Raw genomic sequence first — 14,053 nt, 5'->3', positions numbered from 1 at the left:
CAGCGTATCTGTTCACACATCGAATGTATTTATGGCTACATGAGGGTGCTTGAAGAGAGGCAGAATTAGGCGCAATCAAAATGCACAGAACATTCATCCTTAAGGGAACACCACAAGCGTTGTAAGTAGCTGAAAAGGAAAAGAAGAAGGTATGTTTTGGGGTGAGGGGGTTCCATCATCCTTTATCTTCACAGTTCTTCAGTCTATATTCCTTTATGCCTTACATCACCCCACTGGCTCCTCGTGATGACAATTACAGAGACTTCTTCAGATCTTCTAGCTCACACTTATGTCACGCCTTCATACTTAGTATCTGTCTGTGCACAATGCTGGCAGCAGCTCTGAAGTCCTTATTGGATTCTCTGCATGCAGATTTGGGATGCTGGTTTCTAGGACTAGCACACTATTCCTAAAGTTTAGAGGCAATTTTTGCAAAACTCAGACCAAGGGACAGGCATTATACTTATCAAGCACACTACAGATTTGTATCTCAGCAGCTTGGACTGACATCACAGGGCCCATACCTTCTACTAGTGTATTTGTAACAACACTCAGTATACTGTTTATCCTGTCCTTCCGCCCATAGGAGGCCAGCTGCTCCATGGAAACTAAGAGCGATCCAGGACCTTTCTTCTTAATTTCCACTTCAGTTGTACCCTGAAAAAAAAAAAAAAAAAAAAGCAAATGGGTGAGTAAAGTCTTATAAGCATTCAGGCTGGGCCTTACCAGATCAATAATCCAGACTGTGAGCAGAAACATATGCTCTTCCTTAAGTTTTTCACTTTACTCCTGCAATCAATCCTATTGACCTCAAGAAGAAGAATGCTATAAGTTGGCCACAGACCATCCTTACTTCTATAGATGACAAGACCAAGTCATTTAAGTTTGTACAAATCTACAATGAACCCGAGTCTGGCTGGGACCCAAATACCTCATCTGCTTAATTCCAAACATAGAATAGAAAGACCAGGTCCCCTGGGGCAATGCCATCAGAAGCAGACCCTGACTTTTCCTGTCCTAGTCTCGTATCCGCAGCATCTGACTAGAACTGGACCACATCATAGAATAAGTCATTTGAAATTTCATTAAGGGCCATGTCCCTAATCACACGGAGAGTTACAAATATTGTTTCCTCCACGGGTAGGGGCACCATCACTCTACCAAACTGTTGCTTCCAAATGCCAAATCTGGGCCTAACTGAATGTTAGCAAGTTCTGCCCCAAATCTCCTCCAAGCCACTGTAAGGAAGCATGGTAAGGTTTAGCTGGTTTAATTAGATATATTGCATCATATGTGTTTATCTTGTCTTTTTAAAATTTTATTTTATGAGTTAACCTGCATGGTTCAAATCCCCAACCAAAGAAAAAGGGCAGAAAGTACCATTATATTGTTATACAAAATATTTTTGCATGCTCCATAGTGGTCACTATCCCACTGGCTCCTCACGATGTCAATTAGATTACAGTAGATGGTTTCTTCATATTCCTTGCTTGTGTTCTTTGGGCCAACCTGCATATTCTACATCAGACCAGGCTCAATGGGATGGCTTAAAACCTAGCTTTCTAGTAACCATGTTGTCCACTTTAACACGTTATCCACCTAAAGTTGGCTGCCCCCTCCACGGTGAGGATCAGAGGGCAGAGGAAGGCACCATCGCCGAAGGCCAGGGAAGAGACGTGACTGTATGAGCTAGAGAAGTATCTGTCTGATCCGTACCAGAATGATCCTACCAGTTTTAAAAAGAAAATAATGATCTCCGGAGAGGTAGCACATATCAATCCTTCCTTCCTTTTTATGGCTAAGTCATATCCCATTGTAGCAATGTATCACATTTTGTTTATCCACCCATCAGTTGGTGGGCACTTGGGTTGTTTCTACTCTTTGGCTATTAAGAATAATAATTTTATAAATATTTATGTACAAGTTTTTGTGTAAACTCCTGCTTTCAATTTTCCTGAGTATATCTCTAGGAGGAGAAATGCTGGGTCATATGGTAACTCTATGTTTAAATTTTTTTTTTTTTTTTTTAGTAACTGCCAAACTATATTCTGAGGTGGCTGCACCATTTTACATTCCCACCAACAACATGGGCTATTGTTTCTCGGGTCAGACTACAGCCAAGTGAAGGGAAGAAAACCTGCAGCAGACACCCTCCTACGTAAAGAAAGCATCTTCACAGCCACCTTCCACCCAGAATCTGCTCGGGATTCTGTGAGGTATCCCTCTGCTTTTGGTCCAGCTGCCTGATTCTCTCACCTAGGATGAGACCCAAGGACCAGAGGAAAGATCACACGCACTTTCCCATCCTCTTCCCTCTCCTTTCAGGTTCTGTGTTTGGTAAATGGAGGTGTATACATACGTTTTCTTTACTTTGTTTCATTTTGTTGGGGAAGGAGGAGGAGGAGGATGAATGACTTTTTGAAAAAGTCAGGAGCCTCTGCCTTTTGAAAATTCAGCTTCTAAGGAGCCTTGGTACAAAACTATCAGCAACAGAGGAAGAAATTGAGAACCTTCCTGTTGTTCTTTGAAATGTAAGCCCAGTATATATTTGTTCCATTTCTCTTAACCCAAATGCAAAGTTTATTAGAACATCTAGCCACTGACTTCCAACCTCCTAAATTGTAGCTGTCCTCAAAGAGCTATTCTGCAACCTCTGCAAATAATAGATTCTGCCCAATTTCTACAGCTCTAAGGAGGCTCAACTTGCTATTGATTCTAAATTGCATTCAGATGGAAATGCATCATGGGAATCTAACATCCAGTCCAGTCACCTTTCTTGGAGCTAAAATTTAGAGCATTTTAGAAGTGGCCTTGGAATCTAGCCATTTATCTCCGTTCAAGTCTCTCTCAAAATTTTGTAGTGTTTTGCTTTAAAATAACTGTACAATTATTTCTCCTTCTCAGAGAAAGGATCTTTAGAATCTCAGAAGGAACCCCATCCTCTCCAAGGCAAGCAATTCAGCAGAAACCCCACTGTCTACTTTTTAGGGCTAAAACGTCCAAAAAATTATAGGGAGAGAAATAGAAACTGGATACGAAGAACCTGAATACCAAGAATGGATCCAATAATATGCTTCACATTTTATATGCTATTACATTTAATGTTCACAATAGCCCTATAACAAAGGCCCTTTTATCTTTTTATTACAGGTATGGAAATAGGCTTAGAGAGGTTAATTTTTCAGGATCACACAAGTAAATAAAGAACTTGGGCTTTAAAGTTAGTATAGTATAACGGTTAATGGTTAACACTCAGCAGTTAGATTCAAATCCTAACTCTACTGCTTACTGTGCAACCAAGTACATTCTAAGCCTTGGTTTCCTCCTCAGTGAAATGCAGACAACTGGGGTATCTATCTCATAGGGCAGGGGCCGTGTGCATGAAATGAGATGTTTGTACACTTGCAAGCTAATGTGTCAGAATTTCTGAATTACGTTTGATTTTGGATTGTCAGTGGCATTTGCCTTCTTAATGAGTGAAGAGTTATGATTCTCACCTACTTTTCCAGCTCAGAGATGAAGACATGGGAAAAGTCCCCTTATCCTCTGTTTCACCAAAAACCAAAGTAGAAATTCCTAAACTATCAAAAAAAAAAAATCACCACTCAATCACAAGAGAATAATTAATGAATATGTGACATAGTTTTTGACAAGACTCTGATGATATGATGGCTGGATGTCTTTTTTTTATAAGGAATATATTTCTTAATTTGATCCTGAAGAAAAAACACAGATGTGGCATAGCCTAAACATTAATATTGTGTGAGACTTGTAAACCATCAGCGGCTACTAGACCGATCCACAAAGCATTTGTTTATAACTGGAGGCACTCTAATGGTTCAGGTGAAGACAAGCTAATCCATGGCTGTAGACACATCCAAAATGTTTTGAGAGTAAGAATCGCTACATCCTAGCCCAAAGAGGTATTAATGGCTCATCTGGCCTGTTCTGCATATAAACATTATTAATATATTGTGTCCTAAGATAAATGACTGTTTTTCCCACTTCCCAAAAGGAGCTAATATTTAATCAGTCAGAGTTCTCTTTGGCATCAGGAAGACCTTGGTTCAAGTTCCACTTCCAAAAGTCACTCAATCTCTGAGTCTCATCTGTTAATAGGATAAAACACCTAACGAATAAGGTGGTTATAAGAATTAAATGAGATCATGCATATGAAGTGCTTAGCAGAGTGTAGAAAGAACTCAGTATATGGTAGCTATAAATACTATGCCCGCCGTAGAAAACTGGAAAGAACAGAAAAGTATAAGAAAGACAAAAAGTAGTACTTTCCCCTTCCAAAGGCAACTACTGTTAATTTTAGTCAGTCATTTTTGTTTCTATATGCAGTTTGTCTTCATATAGATCTGATACAACACACAAACTATATGCATTCTGTTTTTGTTTTGTCTTTTGGCCTATTAATGAAACTTAGATATTTCGTCACACCATTAACAACTAGGAAGTTATTGATGGCTTCTAACAAAATAGCTTTTCCTAATTATGAAGCCCTTGGGCATGATAGACTTCTCTTTACCTCATCTTCCTTCCACTTCGGGATCTGACCGCTTTGTCTTGGGAATCCTCAAGTCTGTCACCATCATCACTTTGGGACCACTGCAAAGAATCTCCTAAGTGCTCACAGGGTGTTGAGTGCGTAGGCTTCTAATCACCCAAAGGCAGAGCTCTGTCGTTACAATGCAAGGAGGTGCAGAAAGCCTTACATTCCACAGCCATCTGCTCAACTGCCTCTCCAATTTTTCTCCCACACAGTACAACAGAAGCTGCTAACCAAACCAAACCAAAAACAAACCCCCAAACCTGCTCCTCTGCCGTAAGCTGAGCCCAAGCTCCCTCTTCGGCACCTTTTCTAATACCTCCTCTACAAAGAAGAAACGAGATGTATTACTGAGCTTAAATATTTTTAAGAACTGTCAGGATATTAATATTTAATTTGGTTCTCAGCATCTGAATTGCCCCAACTTTACTGTCCATGCTGACCCCCCTCGTTCTCTTTGATATCATTGCTTGTTTTTCCAGAGAATATAATTATCAATCTAATTGTGGAGCCCCAAATTGACCTCTAGACATAGAATTAGTGAAAATCAAACACAAATTAAATTTAAAGATAATAATTTATAACAGTTACTTTGACCAACTATCTGGTTTGGAAGGGATTGTGTAACCACTGTTTGTTATTATTATTGTCCCTTTTATTGCTGACTTTCTTCTGGGTTTTTTTGTTTTGTTTTGTTTTGTTTTTTTGTTTGTTAATCCCCACGCAAGGATATTTTTCCATTGACTTTTAAAGAGAGTGGAAGGAGGGGGAGAGGTAGAGAGAGGGAAACATCGATGTGAGAGAGACACATCAATTGGTTGCCTTCCACACAGGGCCAGAGATTGAGCCTGCAACAAAGGTACGTGCCCTAGACTGGAATTGAACCTGGGACCCTTCAGTCCGCAGGCTGACACTCTATTCACTGAGCCAAGCCAGCTAGAGCAATTATTGCTGGTTTTCCATAAACAGTTTTCCAGAAGAGCAATGGCTATGTGACTATGCAGAGAAGACATTAAAATGAACTGAGAAACATCAGATTGGGGTTTCTGAAAGGTCTAAGATTCTGGCTCTCAAGGAGCACAAATTCCCTGGGTCTGCTTCCCCACCTAAAACACAGGAATAATAGTCTATCTCCATTTTGTCAGCCTTATGGAATTTTTATTCAGAACAAATTAAATTATACATGTAAAAGTAATTTGCAGCTTGTAAAGAGCTATACAAACGTAAGGGGGAAAGTATTTTGCTTTTAAATAAAAAGGCAGGGAAAGAAAAGGCGATTTCAAATACATCCTGATTGCCTTTTGAATCGCTATACAGCTAACAACTGCTAAAAACAGGTCATCCTGAATAATTCCATCCTTGATTGTCCAGTTTTCCTCCCCACATGCATCATGCTACTTAAAGGATTGGCTATCTTCATGCTGTGTTAGAGGATACTGAAGTGTTAGAACAAAACAGACTGACTGACATGCTATCTCAGGGCACTTATACAGCTAAGGAGGGACTGAGGAAAGTTAAGGAATTAGAGGTAAGAAGGATTAGGATCACTGAGGTTATAAGAATTTAAAACTAGAAAAAAAGGTATAAACAGCTTAGAATTTAAAGAAATGTTAAGAGACGGTTTTCCCAAAGAGGAGAGCCATTATCCGAACCCCTAGACAAGAGATTTTGTGAAGCTATTATATTCAACTCCTCCAGAGCCTGACATTTGATTACATTTAAAATTAATCTTTTGCTTCCCTTTCCCTTCCTCCCCCGTACACCATGTGTGCCTGCCCCAACCTTCTATTTCCCCCTCCTCTGATTTATTTCCATTTCAGTCCCTTTGATGTCTAGGTCCAGGTCTGGTGTCTTCCTTAACCTCTCCTCGCCTTTCTCTCCCTGGTGTACATCTCCCACCCTCAGCATCTTGTACGCACACTCCTCTTTGGAAAAATCACATCTCAATTCTTAGAACATTATTCAAAACTACACTGCTTTTTAAAATGGAAAGATAAGAGCTTTAAAGTCCAAGCTGTTTCCCTAGGAGGAGCGAGGACGTGGCCGGCAGAAGCAATGGTCGTTCTAAACCTGCTCAGACTTGGTCATTGGGTGGCACGATGCTTCTCATTCCGCCTGGGCAGGGTCCGCTTGCCAGAGGCACTCAGTCACAGCAGGTGGGGGGGAGAGGGGACAGACAGGCAGATAGAGACTTCCAAAGATGGAGAGAAACAAAAGGAGGCAAAATAAAAGAAGGAGTTAATGGAGGAAGAGGAATAATCAGAAACAAGGAAAGATGGGGAAAATGGAGCAAATAATAAAGTAAAAGGGAAAGGGAGAGTAAAGGGGGGAGGGAAGGGAGGGCTGAAGAGAGAAATAGAAACAAACCAGGAGAGAAATGGCTGGGGGGGGGGGGGGGGGGAAGGGGGGAGACACAAGAATGGGGGGCAGCGGGTGGGGAGAGACCAGGAATGAGCAGAGCAGGGCGAGGAAGGGAGCGGGCGACGGCCATGCCTAGCCTCGGTCTGTCCGTGTACTTCCTTACACTGTCATCGGTAGCTGCCTTATCTATTTTCACCTCTGGCAGGAGACGCCCGCCGATGTGGGAGCCGGGGCCGCCGATGAGGGACACCACGCCGTTGCAGTCCACGGTGCTGTTGCGCTTCACGCCGCGCCGCAGGCTGGGGAAGATGCGCGAGGAGCGGCTGCCCTGGCTGTAGCCGCTGTAGCCGCTGTAGCTGCTGCGGCGCTCGCGGGCGCGGATCGGGATGAAGAGAGAGTCGCGGCGGCCCTCGCTCTCCTCCACGGTGCTGTGCTCGTCGTCCGCGAACTCGTTCTCCGAGCCCGGGTCCCGGAACCGCCCGGGGCCCCTGAAGCTGAAGATGCTGCTCTTGCTGTTGTGGCGGGAGAGGAACGGGGAGCCCGGGATGCTGAGCAGTGACTGTGGGGGCAGAGAGAGAGAATGGCAGGTCAGAGCAAAGCCTGCTCCCCTCCCCCGCCTGGCCCATCCCTGCATTCCAGTGGTCAGAGCGCAGGTGCTTCCAGAAAGCACCCGGGAGGTTACATCCCTCCTGCTGCTCAGTCCCCATGATCACCCACGTCTCCCGGCCCCACAGCCTGCAGACACACCTGTCTTTAAACCAGGCAACCACTGAGAAATTCTACTCCTTGTTCCCTCCATCCCGGAAACCAGGCTTCACCTCATGCTCCCTGTGGCCAGAGCGCCGGGAAACAGGTCTGTGTCATACACGGAGTGCGCCTTTCATTGGCCCCAGTGAGACTCAGGCCACACGCGGCACAAAGAATGCAGAAGTGGGTACCACGTGCCAGTCCTCGAAGGAGGACATGCCTGGAGGTCACGTGCTATGCCAACGGTGAGCTTCAAGCATTTTTGTTCAACTGGAAATTATTTATGTTCCCTTCCACGTTATTATAAACTCAGCATGAAGTTTTTTTTTCACCAAGAGTTTCCATATTTGTAAATTATGTAGTTCTCAGCACTGCTATTTTAAAATAAATCTCTTCTTTACCACTTAGAAATTTTCCCTCATTTCTTTCTCCTTCAACTCGTATTTCCTTTCTACATTCCCTAGAGAATTTTATGCTAATGTATATTTTATACTTTGTTTTTTTTACTGATCACCTTTAAATACTTTTCTGCAAAAAATTATAAACTATATTTAAAAATTTTTTAATTTTCCCGTGACCACGAGTCTCTGAGAAATTTAAAAACCCTCCTGAATTATTAGTCTATTAACACAATTGACCAAGATACATAAATATATACTTTGTAAGTAATTACTAAGCTTTAAAAATTTTACAAAAAATGTATCTCTTAATGAGATGGGTGAGATTTTTTTCAATTGGTGTTTTTGGTGTGTAAATATTTGTAGATAGTATTACTTATTATTAGAATGAAACATGGCCCAATATCAACTCCCCTCCCCCCTTTTTAATACTCGATTTAAGTGCTGAGAAACCTTATTAACATAAACAGTATCTTAGAACAGAAGAATTTTGTTACAGTAATGTTACTCACTTCTTTGAACTCTTGTCAAATTATATGCCCTCACATATAAAATTCACTTTAAGGATTTACTGGTAGCAATTAAATTAGTTCCTCTTAATTTTTTTTAAAAGCAAAGACTTGTTATACCCAACTTGCCAAAGGATTTACTACCTAGTTATTAGAATTATTTGATTTCTGTGAATACCAAAAAGGCTTTATTTATTATTGCTAATAATTATATGGGCTACTCTTATAGGGGTTACTCCTTTGCTTAAAGGAATCTTATTTAACCCAACAGAAAAGATTAGAATAACCCAAATATTGTTAATTTCTATATATCAATGCCAACATTAATTTTTTTAATAAAGTGATTTTACCTTATCACATGCTTTAAAAATATTTTCATCAAAACCTCAAAGCCATAGATTTGGCTCATTAAATTTATTAATGCTCTCACTGCCAGAGCGACTGGCCAAATCAGACTTATTTTCATAGGAGAAAGTATGACCTAATTTTTAAAAATAAATTTATTAATATGTATCCCAGTGGTAACCACCTGGCTCCTGAACTTAAAACATCCCATTACCCTTGACTATAACTCTGTTTCACTCTTAGCAGAAGTGTGTCTGAAATAAATTCAGAAAGCCTTACGATGGATTTACATTTCCTGGATTAAAGAAAACTTTGTAGATACTAATATTTTCAATTGTCCCTTTGTTTGGCACCTCAAAGATTTTTATACCTTAGGGCAGTGGTCCGCAAAATGCGGCTCGCGAGCCTCGGTTTGCCGCTCTGTTGACTAATGAGTTTGCCGACCACTGGGATAGGGGCTTAATCACAAGGAATAACAACAGCCTGTAATTATTGGAATCGAGAGTCTAGGTCAGTGGTCGGCAAACTCATTAGTCAACAGAGCGGCCAACCACTGGTTTAAGTAATTCCAGGCAGGCTCTGGGCTATAGGCGTGGTCCCAGTTGCCCAGTAGCTGGCCCTGGAGGGATTCAGAGCAGGGGAAATACTGACTTGATGTGTGAGAGTCAGATAAAAGGAAAAGGTTGGGAAATAAGGGCTTTGCATAGGAAAGGCACACTTCCAGGCAAGTAGCCTCTAGGAATGAAGCTAGCACTGGGAGGGGCAGTCCCTACCCTGCCAGCAGGCTCCTACAATGTCAGAGTAGAGCACCTAAAATATAGAGTACGAACATGATTAAGACAGTAAGACCCCAAGATTGGTTGTAGAGGGGACAGGCAGCATCCTTGAGCTTCTACCTACCTGTTCAGTTGAGTTTAACATAGAACACTGAGGTTCAGAGCATACGCTTACATGTTAATAAACTGTGCCTTGGTTGATGATTATAGACTGTAGTGCTTACAGACACTGCCTTGAGGGCCTCACCAGAGAGAAATGTGGCCAGGTCAAGACAGGACACAGACACTCCTGGGCTCCTTTGCTAAATCCCATGATCACCTTTAACACCCAATTTATTTTCTTCATTTATCTTTCACTCTTTCCCCTCATATACCTTGCCACTCAGGCACACTGCCCTTAGATCTTTATTTTCTCCATTTCCACTCTGTTCAGCTGTGGAAATCCTCTTGGTTCTCCTCTACAAACTTCCTTAATCTTCCCACAGTACTGAGCCCATTTCAGAGTACTTACTCTCTACTTTTTACTACAGTTCTTTAAACACATGCTTTATCTCTCCTTAAAAAAAAAAAATAATTTTTTTTATTGATTTCAGAGAGGAAGGGAGAGATCAAAATATCAATGTGAGAGAGAATCACTGATTGGCTGCCTCCTACACGCTCCCCATGGGGACTGAGCCTGCAACATGTGCATGTACCCTGACCAGGAATCAAACCATGACCTCCTGGTTCATAAGTCAACACTCAACCACTGAGTCACACTAGCCAGGCTTAGCAAGATCTTAATAGGTATGTCCGAAGGTAAGTTGTCCCATCCAGTCAAGTACCTAAGTTCTAAATACCCCTTCTCAGTGAGGACCAGCATTTACCTACACCGCCATCTTGGGCCCCTCCAGTGTCAAAGTTCCACGAATTTTTTTGTTCTGAGAAAGTTACTTTTTACAAAAATATGTACAACTTGTATTAAAATGTAATCAGTTTTATCATTATTATTTTAAAATAAATCAGTAAATATTTAAAAAAATTTTAATTATAATTTCTTCTAATATAATAAAAGCAGATTTTAAAAAGCTCTTTAAGGTCCTCACTAATTTTTAAAAATACAAAGGGGTCCTAAGACCAGAAAGAGAGAACTGATGCAATACAGTAATCAAAATACTTTGCAAAAATGGACTCAACCTAATATTTATAAACTGTCCTAAGCCCTAAAAACACAGCAGTAATTTTATAGGGAAACTAGAGGCACAGTGCATGAAATTTGTGAATGGAGGGGTGTAGGGGGTCCCTCAGCCCGGCCTGCACCCTCTCGCAATCCGGGACCCCTCGGAGGATGTCCGACTGCCCTACAGGATTGGGCCTAAACCGGCAGTCAGACACTCCTCTCACAATCCAGGACTGCTGGTTCCTAACTGCTCACCTGACTGCCTGCCTGCCTGATTGCCCCTAACCACTCGCCTGCCTGCCTGATCGCCTCTAACCACCTCTGCCTAACTGCCTGCCTGATTGCCCCTAACCACCTCTGCCTGCCTGCCTGATTGCCCCTAACCATTCTGCCTGCCTGCCTGATCGCCCCTAACCACTCTGCCTGCCTGATCACCCCCAACTGCTCATCTGCCTGCCTGATCGCCCCTAACCACCTCTGCCTCAGCCCCCGCTGCTGCAGCTTCATCCGGAAGGACGTCCAGAAGGTCGTTCGGCTGTCCAGTCTAATTAGCATATTACAATTTTATTATTATAGATGGGTAGGAGATGGGTTGGGCAGATGTCTCAAGAGGGTGCCAAAGACCTGGCAGTGAAGGACACTGATATGCACCTGAACTGTGCTGAGGGAAACTGAAGCCACATTCATTGTCAAGCCAAGAGAAGAGATGACCATGCACGCGTAGAGGTGAGTAGGAAGGGGATGATTATAGACTGTAGGGCTTACAGACACAAGCTTTGCTCTGCAGTCAGAGGGACCTGGTTCAAATGCCGACACTAACATTTACTAGCTATATAACCTTAGACAAGTTAGTTCATCTCTCTAGCCCTCAGTTTCTTCAGCCATTCTTCCAGATAAAATCAGAGAAACTGCAGAAAAGTCCTGGTACAAAGACTATTACTACCTTGTGGGGCTTCTAAGCAAGTCTTGGCAGTCAGCCATGGCCTGTAGAAATCGACAATTCTTCTCAGATGGGAAATCAGAGGAAGTGAACATTTTCATGCAAAGCAGGACCTCTCAGAAGCCCAGATTTATGCTTTGAGCTATGGAGCAATCAGTACAACTCTGTGCTAAAGTGTCTGGATTAATCAGAGACCATTCAGTAGCAAAGTGTTAACAGCACTAACTAGCTCAGTGATGGTTTGCCAGTAAAAAGTTGGATTACAACAAAGCTGCAATCATACTTTTCCCCAAAAAAGGCTGAACTAGGAGAAAGGTGAGGCAAAGGTGAGACAGCTGGCTCCAGACCAGAGAGAAGTCCCAGATGGGGTTAAATATCAGTTTTATAAAAGTCCTTCATTTATTTGTCCAACACATATCTGAATGCTAGCCATGTGCAAAGAGGCAAGTCGTGGCTTTCGGACTTTAAGAAGAGGATATGGACATAAGAAAACATAATATCAGAGAATAAAGAGGTTTGTATAAAAAATAATGAAAAGATGAAATAATTTCCAGTTGGGTGTGGAATGGGGGAGGTCAGGAAATGTTTCTTGAGAGAAGAATGTGAAGAGTAAGTATGATGCAGACATTCAGAGATGGAAAAACGGGGCCTCTTAGGGTGTATTTAGAGCAAAACAGAGGGTAGAAAACAAACAAAAGTGAGAAGCACCTAGTAGTTCACTCGGTTGAAGAACAGGATGCTTAGTGACTAGAGACTGAAAAGGCAGACTGTGTCCAGGAGAAGGGGAAGAGCTATACATTCCATGCTAAAGGGTTGGGACTTCATTAGTAAGTAGAGTAAATCTGATTACAGGAATTCTCTCTCCCATTCTTATTAACTATTTTAAACTGTCAATATTTTCTTTAAACCCCTACTCAACCTCTCATTCCCTTCAATAAGATTTTAAATTTTCTACATTATTGAGAACTAGAGATGTCAGGTATTATCTTCCTCAGCTTCCCACTCCCTAACCTATAAACTCATCCATGCCCAACCTTCCCTATTTTCCCCATGTTTGGGGGGACAAGGAGCCCGTTTCCTATTAGAGACTACATCTTCCAAGACTGTGTTCTATTTTCTTTTCTATTCTACCTCATTTTCTACCTCCATCTCCCCTTCTTCTGGGCTTCCCTCCTCCCATATTATAAAAATGCTTATTTTCACCCATATTCTTTAAATAAACTCGAGTGAGAAGTCTATGCTCATTGTCTCCACTTCCCACTCAATATAACATCCATCCTTACCCTGTACTGAAACGTCTTTAAAGTTCTCAGTGCTTTAGATTGCCAAATTCAACAAACACTTTCACTTTTGATCTCACAAAGCATCTCTGTTAAATGTCAATCCATTGATCACTTCCCTACCTTCTCTAACCCTTGAGTTCTCTTGGCTTCACCGAACTCTTGGTTCTCTTAGCATCGCTAATGGCTGCTCATTTATTTTCCTTCATGAGCTTCATCTCTGCTGCCCATGGACACCAGTGGTTGTGTCTCTGGCCCACTGTTCTGTCGCTCGACACAATATTTTTGAGTAATTTCATCAAATTGCATTATTTCAATCACCACTCCTCAGCTTAGGACCTCTTCCTGTGAGCTATCATTTGACTATATGTGTGCCTAAAAGACCACTCTATTTGGTTATCCAACAAATAATTGCACCTGGTATATCCAAACTGGAACATACTTTTCTTCAAATGCCCTTTCCTCTAACTGCTCCCTCACCAACACATACATTACCTGGTAAATTGCTCTTTATCCTTTATTTACCTTCCCCAGAAAATCTTTGCTGAACCTCTGGGTTGGGAGAGATCTGTGTCCTCCAAAATAACCCAGCATATCTCAATTATGAAATATTGCCATCAATGCTATTATGTAAGTAATTTTTTAATGTGTCTGGCTGCTCCACTACTCTGTAAGCTTCTAGGACAGGGATGTATTTGAATCATCTTTTAGTCTCTAGGACCTAGCATAATCCTTGACTATACATGGCAGGCACTCCATTAATAATGAGAGCTATGTTTTAGGAAGCCATCTGCTGACAGTATATAAAACACAAAGGAGAGGGAGGACCAGAGGGAATGAAACTGCAGTGGATACCTGTAGAAGAACAAAATTATACAAGTCTGAACTAAGATCAGATTAATAAGAATATAATGAAGGGAATGGACATGTGAGAGTCTGTTCTGATAAAATGAATAGGACTAGCCAAAGGCTGAACTGGGAAG

General features: G+C 41.8%; 1 protein-coding gene across 7 annotated transcripts in view; it reads right to left on the bottom strand.

Annotated features, from left to right (window-relative positions):
* Positions 1–14,053, bottom strand: part of SCN8A (sodium voltage-gated channel alpha subunit 8) — a 178,651-nt gene that overhangs the window by 58,688 nt on the left and 105,910 nt on the right. For 5 of the 7 annotated variants that reach the window (XM_079774836.1, XM_079774837.1, XM_079774835.1 and 2 more), the window contains 2 exons: positions 7,113–7,475; positions 525–657 (listed from right to left, as the gene is read on the bottom strand). In XM_079774836.1, coding sequence (XP_079630962.1) covers positions 525–657; positions 7,113–7,475 — 496 coding nt within the window. Of the gene's footprint in view, positions 1–524; positions 658–7,079; positions 7,476–14,053 lie in introns of those variants that run through there. The other 2 variants (XM_079774841.1, XM_079774840.1) reach the window with 2 other exon arrangements.

This window comes from Cnephaeus nilssonii (genome assembly GCF_951640355.1).
Source record: "Cnephaeus nilssonii genome assembly, chromosome: 6".
NCBI lineage: Eukaryota > Metazoa > Chordata > Mammalia > Chiroptera > Vespertilionidae > Cnephaeus > Cnephaeus nilssonii.
This window is presented reverse-complemented; position numbering and strand designations above follow the sequence as displayed.